At 37.2% G+C, this 16222-nt stretch overlaps 2 protein-coding genes across 5 annotated transcripts in view; both read right to left on the bottom strand.

Annotated features, from left to right (window-relative positions):
- LOC127178739 (zinc finger protein 236) overlaps positions 1-12739 on the bottom strand; it is a 42273-nt gene extending 29534 nt beyond the window's left edge. Inside the window, exons 1-8 of one of the 2 annotated variants that reach the window (XM_051131815.1) lie at positions 12613-12739; positions 7227-7354; positions 6096-6260; positions 5730-5908; positions 3336-3463; positions 3084-3256; positions 2547-2672; positions 2135-2305 (exon numbers count right to left, since the gene is read on the bottom strand). In XM_051131815.1, the coding sequence (XP_050987772.1) occupies positions 2135-2305; positions 2547-2672; positions 3084-3256; positions 3336-3463; positions 5730-5908; positions 6096-6260; positions 7227-7354; positions 12613-12664 (1122 nt within the window). In that variant the 5' untranslated portion in view covers positions 12665-12739. Of the gene's footprint in view, positions 1-2134; positions 2306-2546; positions 2673-3083; positions 3257-3335; positions 3464-5729; positions 5909-6095; positions 6261-7226; positions 7355-9069; positions 12431-12612 lie in introns of those variants that run through there. The other variant, XM_051131816.1, reaches the window with a different exon arrangement.
- Positions 12740-13023: 284 nt separating this feature from the next.
- Positions 13024-16222, bottom strand: part of znf407 (zinc finger protein 407) — a 48121-nt gene continuing 44922 nt past the window's right edge. For 2 of the 3 annotated variants that reach the window (XM_051131839.1, XM_051131840.1), the window contains exon 9: positions 13024-15112. In XM_051131839.1, coding sequence (XP_050987796.1) covers positions 14295-15112 — 818 coding nt within the window. In that variant the 3' untranslated portion in view covers positions 13024-14294. Of the gene's footprint in view, positions 15113-15503; positions 15529-16222 lie in introns of all 3 variants that reach the window. The other variant, XM_051131841.1, reaches the window with a different exon arrangement.

Here is a 16222-nt window from a genome sequence, read left to right as displayed (position 1 = left end):
TTTTATTATTAATATTATTTATTTTTTTATTTGTAGTATGCTTAATTTTCGTAAAGGTACATATGTAACTAAAATATTATGTAACTGAGTGCAGAAATGAAGGTGAGTAACCTTACCTGACGCTGATATTACAGTAGCCAGTCTTAACTGTTTACCTGATCTGGCTCTCTTTTATTTCTTTGCCGGGAGGCAAATATATAAAAAATGCGCACAGTAGTAAGAGTGTCTACCGTAGTTCACGTTGGCCAAAACACACATTCACATTCACATTCGGACAGGATTATTTTTCTCAGACGATCACTGAGTTTGCTGAAAAACAGTAGGTAATTTGCTCTGGAATTATTACAGAGGTTGTATGAGAAAAACATAGACGTGGCAAATTTGAACTGGATTAAAATCGCTGAAAAGTAGACTAGTTAAAAACTAGTCCTGTCTGAATAGGGCTTATGCGATATTGTGACAGAACGTCCCCTCCCAGAAGGCACAACCTCACAAAGTAGCAAGAAAGTGGTGAGGAAGATGAGGAGATGGGGTGGCAAACGGATGCCACAGGCAGAGAGATACAGGAGGAGGTTCTGGAAGAGGACGGATGACTGGAACAACTAACCAAATCCAGGGAAGTGCAGGTTGAGGACATGATCAGGGAGGAGCCTTAGGTAGGAGAGGATTAGTGGAGACCCAGGCCACAGCCAGGACTGTGCTCCATGGCCCAACCCAGTCAGGATGACAATATGGGACCATAGGCTCCTCAGGCTCGGGAGATGAAGACAGAGGGACTGACAGGTGACAAAAAAGACTGGACAGCAGGAATGACTGAGGACTGAGGAGACTGAAGAATCACATCAGACAGATGAAGAGAATCAGGTAGGCTTGAGGGGAGCAAACTCTCTACCTCTCCAAACTGAAAAACCAGGTCCAAATCCAGAGAACAATCACTCTTAGTGGCAGGAGGGTGGATGGGGCTCGACTCCATACCCCGAATTCCACTAACACTCCCTCAGCGAGTGATGAGACAGTCAACATGCATGCCTGATCGCACGGGGTCCCCTCTGGCTTGCTGATGGTTTCAGGCCCTGTCGCTCCTTCTAACGATAGCTCTGAAATCGCAGCTGAGGTGTTCTCTGTCTGTGGTGGGCTTAAACCGCCACTCCACGCAGCGGGGTGGTGACTGGCTGGGCACTTGGTCTGGAGTGGAGCTTGTGAAATCCTAAACGGTGAAGGCTGATCCACAGGAAGCCAGCACCCTCCCCAGACAACTGTGCTCGTGTGACAGTGTTAAGTATGGTGTGTACAAGCACAGGCAGCCATCCGAGAACGTGGTCTAATGGGCAAGACAGATGAATTTGAGGAAACAGCTCCCTTGCTAAGGCAAAGCAGGTGAATGGCAGCAAAGTGATCCATAGGAAAAACTAAAAAACAATGATCAAAAAATGAAAAAAAAAAAAAAAAAAAAAAAAAAACACTAAATCAAAGATACGCTGCTGTCACTTTTCAGGTTGGGTCTTCTGTCGCAGAACGGGTTTTGCTGAACACACAGGTGCGCGAGCAAGGCTGAATGTAGTCTTTTATAAATCCACACGTAAATAATCCACAGAAAGAACGGCAACACATCCAGACACTGATGAGACCCGACAATCATGAACAGAAAGAGTGCAACTTAAAAGCACAAGCAAATGATAATTAACAACGCACACCTGAACTGAATGACGAAATCAAATCAACAACCATGACAACAAACACAATAGGGAAAATATGAGCAGGAGGATATGAAAATGGGGCCAAATCTTTTCATGAAGTCAGTGATTTCAATAGAAAGTATTGTACAGGTGCATGGTCTAAGCAAGGAATCACTGAATAGCTGTATCAGATTTACTATGTTCATGCTGTCATCCACAACAAGATCTGTGACATAAGTGAGAGTAAAAAATCTGGGGCAGTCAACTGTGATGTGAATGCCTAGCATGTGTTGTGCAGAGTACAGGGACACATGGATCTGTTGTCTCCGTGGAATCAGGTCTTTTAGGCTATCTAATCAAATCAACTCTTCAACCTTTATCTACAGTCATTTAAAAAACCCTTCTGACTAGGTTTCATATTACTTTTACTCTCTTTCACTGAAATAGATCTTGGTTACCTGCAGGATGTCCTGGTTGATGGCTGTGCCTATGGTCTGCCCTGGGGGAGGTGGCTGAGCACTGTCTGCTGTCACATGGTCAGATAGCTCCAGCAGCTGTTGGATCACATCTGTAACACCCTCTGCCCCTTCCGACCCCACTGCACCCTGATCAACCCTTGCATTACCTTTCTGAAAATAAATAAATAAATAAATAAATAAAAACAATAAAAAAATAAAAAAAAAACACACACAGAAAAAACATAATCATAATTTACAGGTAAGCTGCTTATGTAAGGATGACCCACCCGCCACAGATGAAATAAAGTCAAATACATAAATACATCCTGGGTGGCATGAGGGTGAGTTAAAGATAAGAAAATATTCATTTTTGGGTGGAGTTTGTGCTTTAATGCATGTGAGCTGAAATCACCTGTGCTGCTGGCTCCTCAACTTCCATTACTGATATGTGCATTTTGCTGATGTGAGCGTTGAGGCTGCCAAGCTTTTTATAGACACAGCTACAGTCCATACATGGGAAGAGTGGAACACCAGTTGCCTAAAAACAGAGATTTTTCATTAACAAAAGCACCCACTACAGATATGGGGAAATACTGAATATTTTCATGCTATTTAATATTATTATCTGGGCAATTTAAAATAACACAACACTGTAAATATTGCAACACTGTCTCCTACTATTACTTAGACTCTGCCAACCTACCACAATTTTATCTTATTCCATGTAGGAACAGGCACCAATTTTAGATTATTTTCACATTCTCATAATTTTGTGGACAGATGATTACAGCATTTAACTAGATTTTTATAGTTAATTAACATTAGCTATTAATTAATTATTTGATTGTTAATTTGAATGACAACTGATTATAATACTCTACCCTCACACACATAACAATGTGTGTTACAAAGACAAATTAACTCATGACAAGTAATGCAGGGGTGTTACCTGAGAGTGAACTCGCTGAACATGCGAATGAAGGTTTCCTTTTTGGGAGAAAGAGGCAGGACAAAGCAAGCACATGTGAGGTTTCTCCCCTGTATGTCGCACCATGTGTGTCTGCAGCACCACCTTTTGGTTGAAGGCCTTTCCACAGTGAGTGCATTTATATGGCCTTTCACCTGTAGCACACAAAATATACTGTCAAACTGTCAACAGCACAGGTTCATAAAAATATAAAAATTGTGCATTTATGTTTACCTGTGTGAATGCGTATATGTCTCACAAGCTGACTGGGTTTCTTAAATGTCTTCCCACAGTGATGACAAACGTTTTTGAATCCTCTCCGATCAATGTTCTTATAGTTCCTTGAACTTGTTATAACAGGCCTTAAAATGAATTGAGGATCAGAGTATGAGCAACAAAGCCGAACGTAAACAGTACATACAATATATCTGAATTTATATACTGACAATAAATAAATCAAAAGTAATCTGATTATTCAGCTCATAGTAAAAATAAAAAATAAAAAATAACAATAAAAAGCTGGTATCCAAATGGATGAATCTCATAAAACCTGTCAAGAATGTCACATTTCAAACAGACAGCATAAGCACAAAATTGTTAGTGAGGAGTCAACACATTGATTCTTGAGACATGGGACAAAACATGTCCAGCAACTGCTATTAGGTTTAAAAATTAAAATATTTTAAATTGTAAATGTTATGGGGGATTAATAATAGAATGTATTTAACACAATTATCCCCTTCAGGTTAATTTTATCATTATTAAACTGTATCAAATCTATGACACCTATTGTCTTCTCACTAGATCTAAAACAGTGTGTCCACAGAGAAGGGTTCAATCATTCATATGCTATAAAATGGATAAAAAAAGAGCCTGTTTTATCAAAAGCAACACTTAATATCTCATATCAAATCAAGGTTGTTTTTCAGTGAAATATGCGTGTTTCATAAGGTTTCAAAGTTGTGTCCCCACTTTTTGTGACAGATGCCAATGACAGAGTTCACATTCAATGTGAAGTCATCCTATTTTTGTGGTTTTCAAGTAATTTTTAATTATATTAAATATAAAATAGTGTTTACTTTTTCTAACAATGTATAAATACTAAATATGTGACCTGAGCATATATTGCTTTTGAGGATTGACAGCCATCACTTCTAGCAGAGTTAGGGTTGAGGGAACAAAATATTCAGGGAACATAAGGCTGAGGGAATACAAAACACTGGATAAAACATATCTACATATAATAAAGTTTGTTTGTATACGTGTTCTTCATTTTATATTTGTTCTGATCATTTTTGGATCATTTGTTATGATCTTTACAAGTTAATATTAAGATCCTGGTGAATGTAAATAGATAAAGGTAACAACTAACATCTGTCTGCTAACATGAACATGTGTTTTGAAATGTTAAAAACATCTTGATTGCTGTTAAAGTTAAAATTATATTACACAGTCCAAGGTAAAAAGCACATTTTGATAAAAAAAAGAGTAAAATTGGGAGGGTGAATCAAAGCATAGCTCAGTAGCTTAGTACATATAAGATATATACATGTAGTTTCATTTGTCTTTTTTCTTTTGCACCCTGTTTTGTTCCACTTCTCAAGAATCAGTAAGCAACTAAGTTACAAACATCGCAAAATCTAAAGAATAAAAATGAGGGGTGTTATATTTACATCCAAATGCATTATACATTATGCCACCCACATGCTATAGTACTTTTAAAGTCGTCAGATTGCTATTCTTTTTAAAACTATACACAACTATCGCTGAAGTGATTTCCAGTCATAGCATTTCACACTGCAGGAGTTGGATAGATATTTAAAATGCTAAATATCTCTCGCGTATCTGCAATGCATCTGTGTTTCTCTCAGATTGTGTCCTTGAAAATTCACACCAAGCAATACTAATGATTTTGGGCTTTTGTCGACCCAATCTTTGAGTTAGGCTCTTCAACATGTCAACATGATTTGTCTAATGTTATTTGCAAGTTTCACTTTAAAAGAGTTATGTGTTTTTAGGATATGGCATAATTTTAATTATTAGGTTTACTTTTTTTCTCTCTGGAATACACATCATGATTTTTGCCCATATTTTAGCACTAACACTTTCTGTAGGTCTGAGCCAGTCTGCAATTATTGGGCAGTCTCAATTTACAAATTTGGTCACCAAAATAAATATGTGCTGGCTTACGGTGTGATTCAGTGTTACAATGCTGCTTCTATTTGCAGGTTTATGGTTGGGTTAGATGTATTTTATTTTCTGCACCAACAGCCTCTTTGTAATTCCTGCATTACTGTCTCAGGCTGGCAATCAGGCTGAAACTAACAGGGATCTTAAAATAAAAATAAACTTTAGTCAGGGCTTATCTATTCTTCACATGTTGAGATTGAAAACCAATTGTTATGGAGAAATGTTAACCAGACTCTTGTGATTGTCTCTTAAAGTGACCAGTCCTTTTCTTTTTGACTATATTAACTGTGGTTGCATGCAAAAGTGCTGTGTGAACATTTACCCTAAATATCTCCTTCTGGAAAAAGAAAGGCAATGTAAATGAGTGCTCATTTTTGTCTAAACCCTTTAGCTGAAGACAACAGCATTGATTCAACTGTAATCATCATGTATTCACACCTGATCTTGGCATGACTTTTCAAATGTTCTTTCAGCTGGTTTTGCGTTGTGAACTCTTGGCTGCAGGTCTTGCAAGTGTGCGACTTTGTTCCACTGAGTTCTTGCCTATGTTCCTCCAGATGCAAAGAAAGCTGACTCTGAAGAATAAATTCATCTCCACACTCAGAGCACAGGAAGTTCTGACAACACAAAGCATAATATTGCTAAAGAGAATGCAAAAAAGAGACTAAAATACAATTAGTATTTTCATTCTGGATCAGTCTGATTGGGCTGATAACACGTATTTTCCAGATGAACTAAGTCTATACACGGAGACAAAGATTCAGTTTATTAAAGAATAAATAAATAAATAGAGAGTTCTCTGACCTCTTCTTTCTCATGTATCATGACATGAGCCTTCAGACTGGCCACTCTTGAGAACTTCTTATTGCATACTGGGCATTTGGGTTCGCTGGTGGTGTGAGTGGATTTATGAAGGCCAAGATTGTACTCCACATTAAAGGACATTGGACACTGGTCACAGCGATATGGCTACATCCAGGAAGCAGTAAGAAACAGTTATGTTATCAGCAGTTTCTGACAAGTATATTTAATATTACTACCAAAACAAGACCAATACATGGGGGAAAAATAGTCATTTGTTACAATATGTTTAAAACACTGCTTAACATTAGACATTAACTTCTACATTTAATGAATCTATTTACATGCACAACAAAACAGCTTTTTTGAGGATTCTGAGTAGCATTCTGAAAAAAGTGTAAAGTGTCCTTGGGCTTTAAAGGGAATTGAGAGAAAACAGTGTAATAATGCATTATCCAGTTAGTCATGCATTATCCATGGAAAACAACAAACAAATAATTCAAGTAACAAGAGATGTGAGGAGAAAGCTGCTTGCTCATAGTGAATCATGAGTATGTGGCTGAAAAGTGCCACCAAAAATGCATGTAAACATGAACAGCTTTCTCACATCAACTGTGATTCTGATGTGCATGTAAATGTATTTAGTGTTAAAGAGTACAGTTATATTCCCAAATTAAGCAGGATATTTTAAGGAAAAAAATCTAGGGCAGAACTAGTGGTATTTATAAAAGTAGATGGAGGAAAGGGGTTCAAGCATTTTGGATTAGTCAACATTAGCATGGTCTGGGTGAGGTCAGCTGAACAGTAAATTTGTTTGAGAGAGGGAGCAAGCGTAGTATAAGAATAGCATGATGAACAGATGCACTCTTCACAGTAAGTGCAGTAGGTTATCAGCAACAGTGATTTATGATTTATAGCAGTGACTTGTTCACAGCATGCTTGTAACTACTATCTTACTGATTATTCACACAATTATTAGTTGGCTATGAGCCTGGTAAATAAGCATTTCATGCAAGTCTATTATAATTTATACATTATCTTAAAATAAAGCATGTGTTAAATGATATCTCATATGAAATTCATCTATCTATACAGATCAGATCTTATGTGAGATGATATTGTGCAGTCTCTTGCCTTATCATTGACCTCATGGTCTCGTAGGTGTCTCTGAAGTTGACTCTCACTGGGAAAATTCTGGGAGCAAATATTACATTTATTTTCCACGTGCTTCTGGCTCTCTGAACTTGCATCTTGACCTCCATCTGCACAGTGAAAAAAAAAACAGTGAATGATATATTCAGAGATAAAAAGGAGATACAGAATTCTCTCCAAGTATCCATTCTGTTCTGAAGATTTAATGCATTTTAGAGCAGAAATCAAACAGGAACGACTTTGAATCTTTTTCAACTATTTATGACTGTATCACACAAATCAGGCTGAATAGGCTGATGCTACAACAGTGGAAAAAGTTCCACATTTTATTTTTATTTATATTTATTTATTTTCCTTTTAATGCTTTACAAATACAACAAATAGAACAATGACCACAATTATTAGTGTCCTCTTAAAACAATTATCCAGTAGCACTTGTTCTGTTAGAATGGGCAAAAAGAAAATCCACGGACAATATGTTTTTGCACAAAGCCCCTAATTTGTAAATACCTGAATAAGTTATTTTGGTGTAATTTTAAATTAAGCCTTCAACTGTCCAAATGATAACACCACCTCCTTTCAAACAGATCCTTTACAGTGGTTATACCAACTTTTCTCCACAATGTGAAATCATTATCCATTGTTCCAGTATGAAAATCAAAACGTGTCTTGGTAGTTTAGGCTTTCCCTACCCAACTCCTGATTAATTTACACACTCGTAAAATGTGATAATAATCCTGTTCTTCCCTAGACCAGAATTTTTTTTTAACATCTAAAACAGATTTCAGAAAAGAGGTCAGGCAATGTAGACCACAATTAAAACAATGATATAATGGATCATAAATTTTGCATCAGTTTATGATTAATTGCTTGTGATGTTAAAGTCTGTTGAATGAATAAATCTGAGATATGAAACAGAATATCAAATTGTTAAAGTTAGAAATTGGATATAGTGGATCTCATGTGAAAGACATTACAAGTTCTTAAAATCAGTGAACAATGATATCTCATTGACAGAGTTTCTGTTTAGTGTTAATGGGTTCAAATCACGAATCTCAGATGTACAGTTGTGATCCTAATTTTTTTATACACCTTCTGCAAAATGTCTGCAATAAAAAAATGTTATGTTTAGCACAATTATTGGCACCTCTAGAAATTCTTATGACTAAAATATCTCTGAAGTATGTTCCCATTCATATTAACAAGGGTGACAAGGAGAATGAAATTGTCCAGCCATGACTTTCTGTTCCACAGCATTATAAATATGTGGAACACAATGACCAAATTCCCTTAATCAGCCATCACAAGGAGCAAAACCAAAGAATATAGTTCTGATGTGCAGAACAAGATTGTTGAGCTCTGCAAAATAGAAAGTGGCTGTAAGAAAATAGCTAAAGCATTGAAAATCCCCATTTTCACCATCAGGGCAACAATTAGGAAGTTCCCAATTCCAATGTTACAAATTTGCCTGGAAGAGGACGTGTCCATATCGGTCCAATGCACAGTGAGGAGAAGAGCTTGAATGGCCAAAGACTCTCCAAGCCTAAAAAATATCAAACAGCCCCTACATCACCACATGTCAAGACAAAGGTGGCATATTGGAGTTTTCGTACATGTATAGTTCTCTTCGAGCCAAATATTAGTGCTGCCCAGTTTGGACAGGGTGAAACATGTGGTGAAACAACTTTTACAGATATTTTGAACATGGACGCCATGGCAAGGCAATAATAATAATTAGACTTAAGATATATGTTTGGCCTAGGAGGCTGACCATACAGAAATGTGTCACTTACAACAGGCTTTGCAATAGTCCACTTATAATTACCTCAATGATTTGAAACCTTGTCAGAGTACCATCAAGACACATGTAAACCTGTGAAAGGATTTTTTGATTTGTTTACAGGACCGTCACACTAGCACTTTTGGTGTGCATCCGGATTTGTTTGACATCAGATCAGAGTTTGGATGATGTTTTTGCATAATCCAGATTGCACAACTGCAAACAATACCCCGAGTCAACTTTAAAAATGTTCTGGGTTATGGTTCGCTGCCAATATGCATGTGATCGTACTAAATTATGGAAGTGAATCACTGTTGAAGGTGTATGCTTTGTGTGCACTAGTGTGCATTCTCACTCTCTATCCTGACAAATGATATTGAGTTTTGACAGTATCAATATTTTCTAATGTGATAACGGATAAGATCTACAATACAATCTACAAAACTTTTTAAGACCTGCACAAATTAAATTAAAATTGCATGCTGTCACAGAACAAACGCATACAATTTCAAAATGCATCAGGTATCTCAGTTTTTTTTTTACTTAATTAAACAGGCTTTAGCACACACAACTGCAACAGGGTAACTTCTTTAAATAATCATATAGTGCCGCTGTGCTTTGGGCGTCCCGAGTTCGAGTCCAGGAGGCAATCCAGACGCCTCTAAAATCCCTTCAGGACTTTACAGATGATCTGTTGGGTGAGAAGTCCGTTACCATCTCACATGTCAAACCTGTGCTACACCAACACAAGTCTCCTGGCACATGAACAGGGCGACAGCAAGCTGTTCAAATTGATCAAGTATGTTGACCCTGTCACTAGTGACCTGTCAGACATGGCCTCACTTGTAGATCCACAGTTCAGAAACAAATACATTTCAAGTGAAAAGACCAATGTAGTGAAAAACCATGCTGTCTTAGAAGCGTAATATCTGATAGCTGCTCAGGGCAGCTGTCAAACTGACCCAGCTGGGCCTTTGCCTGCAGACTAAATAGCAATAAGTAGTCATCAATGCCAAGCATCTTCAAGCAGAGCTCAGCTAGCACAACCAGCACTCCACTGACATGGAGACAGGCAACTGAAATTGAACTTCCAAGCTACTCACAGGCAGTTACTGTAGTAGAGCATGACAAAGAACCTCTTAAATGATGAAAAGAACATGAAATTGTCTTTCCATCACTGACCAGCTGCACATTGCCAGAGACAGATCTAGTTTAAATATGTATGTGTGTATGTTTGTGTGTGTGCATTATATGTATATATATATATATATTTGAAGTTTTGTCATTATAAGTTCATATGTTGTGCTGCATATTTTTAAAGGGAGAAAAAGCTCTTTGCATTAGAACATGAAATTGTCTTTCCATCACTGACCAGCTGCACATTGCCAAAGACAGATCTAGTTTAAATATGTATGTGTGTATGTTTGTGTGTGTGTGTGTATTATATATATATATATATATATATATTTGAAGTTTTGTCATTATAAGTTCATATGTTGTGCTGCATATTTTTAAAGGGAGAAAAAGCTCTTTGCATTATATTTTGACCATCTACTGTCTTAATTAAAATGATGACATTTTACATGGCTTTGACTTGCAACTAAACATTTAGTCCACTTTGTAGAAAATACAGAGGTATACTGTATACTGCCATTCAGCCCAAAAATACCAAGATATGGATTTTGATCAATGTCGCCCAGCTCTAGAATATCTGATTTCAACAAGCCTTTAGCAGAAACGGACTCCCGCATTCTTCAGAACATTTGCAGTGCATTCACAGCAGAGACACAAGTGCCATTATGTGTTGATTCTTCATAAACAAAATCAAATGTTCAACAACATATCTAAATAAATGTGAGGCCAACAATGCTGTGCGTTTTGCAGCTTTCTCCTTTGTCACTGATACCTAGCAACAGGAGTAAACAGATGTTGATTTTATACTTTTTTTGTTTGGAATTAAACAAACAAACAAACAAACAAGCAGTGTGAACACAATCCGATGTTGACAGGACAATATTTGTCCGAGTACAACTATTTGAAAATCTGGATACTAAGGGTGCAAATAAATCAAAATACTGAGAAAATCGCCTTTAAAGCTGTCAAAATGAAGTTCTTAGCAATGCAAATCAAACCATGCAAATCAAAAATAAGTTTTGATATATTTACGGTATGAAATTTACAAAATACCTTCATGGAACATGATCTTTACTTAATATCCTAATGATTTTTGACATAAAAGAAAATACTGAAATCGAAAATATTGACCCATACCATGCATTGTTGGCTATTGCTACAAATATACCCGTGCTACTTAAGACTGGTTTTGTGGTCCAGGGTCACGTATAATGTATTTGTTGAGTTAATTAATCTGCTAGCTAAACCCTTCAGTTTACCAAATAACTTTTTCAAATAATCTAGTCATTTTCAGCAATGCCTGACATTACTGAAAATGATTTGATTATTTGAAAAAGTTATATTCCTTGACGTTTCATTTTTTATCAAGAGCCCTTTTTATTAAAAGCCCCCTTTTTTATATTAAAGACCATCAGAAGCTACAGAAGACATGTTTCCCAGAAGATCAAATTCAAAATGTTCAAAATGTTGTACAACTTTGGCACTGCAAGTTCGCACATTCTAACTTACTTCTTTGCTACTTCTGAGTAAACTAGTTTAATCCAGAGATCAGATATGCATTTTTAAATAAATGTCAGTAGATGTCATCTGTAGGTTTAATATATTTTGTAACTTTTGAGCCCATTTTAAATGTTTTGTAAACTTTTTTACTTTCACGCCAAGCTGTGAAAATCATGTTATATAAAATTTAACAGCAGCATTTAACAACGACAGCTGGGCTGTTGCCTAAACTGGTTGAAGTTACAGACTGAACACGCCAAACATATGCCTATTAACTAACATAAAAGTACCATGGTACCGTGAATTCACAACAACAAAAAACAGTTAAACCACTTTTGGTCGTTTTGGCTGACAACCGAGACGGATTCCACTGGTCTTCTCTTTTTAAGAGACCTTTTGGTTGTTTGACAGCTAGTACAGCCTGAAAACTAATTAGACCAAATAAACATTAGCGAAAACGAGACCGATTTAACACATTGTGTAAATACCATATAATATCATCACTGTATCGGTACATAAATCCCTAAAATAGCCTATAACCACATCTTACATAACTGCCTGACAAGTTCTACACCCTCCTCACAAAAGTACGGAAGCATTAGCTAACATTAGCAACGATACCGAGCAGCTCATAATGTACTTTAATTAAATGTATCAGTTCAGGTAGTGTAGGCGAGTACAATCTCAAGTCTATGACAACCACTCCAGCTACGTATTCTCCAGCACAGGACCGTGTTATTAATATCATTCCGCCGCAATCACTCCTGCAGCAGCACAAAAACACAAAGATACACACGCGCGCACACACACCCGCAATACTATATCCGGGGACTATATACACAAGCTTCAAATGATTTTCTCTAACCTTCTGTTGCATTTTCGTCATGCACTATGCACGTAAGCAAATAGTTTATGGTGTGAAGTTTTTATTTGTGAGACTGCAGTTGACTTTACCGGTTTCGCTGTCATCTTTAATCCTTTGTTTTCGCGGCCGGCCCCGCGGCATAGTTCCAGTTTATAGAGCGGGTGTAGTGTGAGCGATTTGGATTTCAAAATGGCGGCCAACTTCAGTGAGTCGAGACGGCGAAGGCAGCAGCGCCATATCATGTTGGAGGATGCGACATCTACAGGACATTTATTGATACTTCAGGATCTGAAATAAGTCATGTTTTTAATATAACGGAGAAGAATAACAGTAAAATGTACAATATATCTGCATTTTATGAACAACAAATAAATTGAATGTACTGGACAAATATGGGCTATATTTGATTATATTAAGTAAATTTTAATTATATTTAATGGATTAAATTACTTGCTTTACATTTGATGAGATACTATTTTTTTTTTTTTCTATTTTAACGATACCAATATTTATTATTTCCTAAACGGTAATTTTTTTTCCTCAAAATCATGTTTATTTTTAGGGGGGAGAGAGAGTTCATAATGCAAATTACATCCACACCACACATAATGGGCATTAATAACAAATTATTACAAAAGCAAATAGCAGCACAATTAAGTGTAAAGAATAATCCTGAATTTTACAGAAATATGAACTAAAAAACCAACAACATAAAACATTTACACATTCTTAAATATTTCTTAATCTTCCTAAACAGGCCTTAATTCTCCCAGACCAACTTCTGCTTTCTACACATTGAACTATTTAGGCTTCCAGACAACAATGTTCATCCAGATGATTAACCAGATGAGTGCTCTGATTTACATGCATAGCCTTACACCAGGCCTACCTGACACAAAACATATACTACTGTTCTGTATGTTACTAATAAATACATCTGCTGTTTGCTCCCAATCTCTAAGCATTGTGTTGCAGCTTTGTCACATTAATCACATACATGCTTAAAGCTTGCAAGATGTTTTATTATGAATACTCTTTTAACACTGTCTTTTTTAACATACCTAAAACGTACTGGAAACAAACAAATGTGCCAACAAAGTGGTCAGTTCTTTATTTACGAGACTTAAGCAAGTCAAACTTTTTAAATGGTATTTAAATTTTTAAATGGTAAATTCACTGGAAAATATATTCAGAAGTTCACATTTTTAATAATAATAATAATAATAATAATAATAATAATAATAAAAATCACAAGCAGGTTGTAAATATACAAGTTTCATTTAAACAGTTTATCAGAGTTAATGTAGTTTTATACATGTCCCTTACTTTACCGATCATGTATGAATGTTGTCTGGTAAGATGTCTAGTCCTCAATCCTGAATCAACAAAAAAAGGTATTTCAGAACTAAAATGCGGAATACGAAACAGAAGGTGTATGTTTAACAAGGTTTTCATTAGCAATCTGAACATCTACATACGTTTAACTTCAAAAAATAATTTTTATACCTTTTTGGTTGTTAGTCTTTAGTAAAAGGATATAAAGCATTTTTACATATAAAGAGTTTATTTCACAAGTGTTGTTGTATATAGAATGTTGTTAGCGATCAAAAAACCAAAGCAATCCATCCCAAAAGCTTGCTTTTTATGTATGTTCCACTTTGACCTGAGTTCACCCTCTTAGAAGAAAAAGTAACCAGACACAGGATTTCAAATTCAGTGAAATGAGAAGAGAAACACCAAAAGGATCGACTCTCAATCTCTCTTCTTCCCCTCATTCTGGATTAATTTCCGAGTAAACTATCGCCTCCTCTCCGGATGGATCCTCTACAGTGCCCTCAACATGCAGGGTAGAGTCATCCAGCTGTGTGACTATGTAATGTGTCCCCTCGTCATTGACGATAACTTGAGTAAGACCCTCCTTCATCATCAGCTGACTGGCAGCAAACTGTAGCACCTCTTGCATTTCCTCAGATGGGTGCTCATGGGTAGAGCTCATTACCTGAGCCACCACACCCACTTCTGCCCTCTCCTCATATACCTGTCCTTCGCTCTGTCTCTGTGTCTGAGAGGTCTGGCCTTCACAATTCTCTTCTGGCATATGTTCTGACACTGTAGTGGTGGTAATCTCTCCCTCTCTAGGGCCGCCTTGTTGGCCCAACTCCGTCACGGCACAAAGCAAAGCATCCAGAGCAGAGGAAGACTCGGACACGCTGTGCACAGCCTCCTCCCCTTCCTGTCTTGCATCTTCTACGGTCTCTCCGGAAGACTCCACCAGCACGTACTGAGTGGTCTGCCCTCCTGTCACTGTAGACACTTCCCGACCAGATGTGATGAGCTGTCCATCCTCAGTGATGTGTAGCACTTCGGCCAGCTGACTAGACATAGCGAGGGTCTGTAAAGTGGCAGCAGCCGACTCCTCCAGGGCATGATCGATGGCCACCTCTCCCCCGCTGTAGCCCTGAATGATAATGACCTGCTGAACAGCCTCAGAACCCAGTTCACTCTCATCAGGGGTGAATACGGACTCTGCCTGGACAAAGGATGCCCCCTGTCCCTTTAGACGACACTCGAAGGACTTGGACACGATTCCTGACACAAACACGGGAGAGAGTAGAAAGACATTCTGTAGTTCAAGTTTGCCTGCAAACCATTTATTTATTTTCGCACAATAGACAAATGACATTCTGTACCTTGAAAAAAGTAAATCTGAGTAACATTTATTTTATTACTAGTGCCACAAGTCAATTCTTTTTCCTGCTTCCTGCGCACACATCAGTATCTTCCCTCCCGCATCCATACTCTACAATTTAAGACAGATCCAACGCCGTCCTCAATTGCATCAGAATGCTGACCACTAATTTGTAGCTCAGTAGGACCATTTTATTTAGGGTTCTTACAGATACTGTAAAATTAACTTTCAAGGACTTTTCAAGCATTACTTTTTTTATGTTCAAGGAATTCAATCAGAGATATCACTTACTGAACAATGTCTTCCATTTCAAATTCTAAAAAAAAAGAGAATAACAATAAAAATATACAAAAAAAAATAAAGGCAATAAAAATTAACTCTTCTGTGGGGTGACGAGCCATAATGTTTAATTTAGTTGCATTTAGCCGCAAAACTCACTAACTAGCATGGTTTGCAAGGATGCATAAAACCCCCCCCCTTATTCTCACTTCTGTAGGTGAAGCTGCATTACAAATTATTTGGGCGAACTTTGACGCATTTAGGCAGATCGGGGATTGGCCTTTCAAAAACGGTTTAAATGCCGGGAGTAAATGACAACTGCTACGTTCATTATTATATCCAACAACAGAACACCTCAAATGCTTAGGAGACATTCGTCTTCCCCTTTTCCGGCATCAACACAATGGCGGACTGCTTACAGCTCACTTAGGGCGGGTCTAAGTGAATTTTGCATCTGATGACCCCTTTAAAGGATTGTATTTGTGTATACTTCCTTTCTTTTCTTTTTTGTTTTATAACTGTACTGCATTAATGGTTTGATGTTTTCTATCGTTTAAAGGAACACTCCACTTTTTTTTTGAAAGTAGGCTCATTGTCCAACTCCCCTAGAGTAAAACAGTTGAGTTTTACCGTTTTCGAATCCATTCAGCCGATCTCCGGGTCTGGCGGTAGCACTTTTAGCATACCTTAGCATAGATCATTGAATCTGATTAGACCGATAGCATCTCACT

Source organism: Labeo rohita, chromosome 16, assembly GCF_022985175.1.
Source record: "Labeo rohita strain BAU-BD-2019 chromosome 16, IGBB_LRoh.1.0, whole genome shotgun sequence".
In the NCBI taxonomy this organism is placed as follows: Eukaryota; Metazoa; Chordata; class Actinopteri; order Cypriniformes; family Cyprinidae; genus Labeo; species Labeo rohita.
Note: the sequence above shows the minus strand (reverse complement) of the source record. Positions and strands in the feature narration are given on the sequence as shown.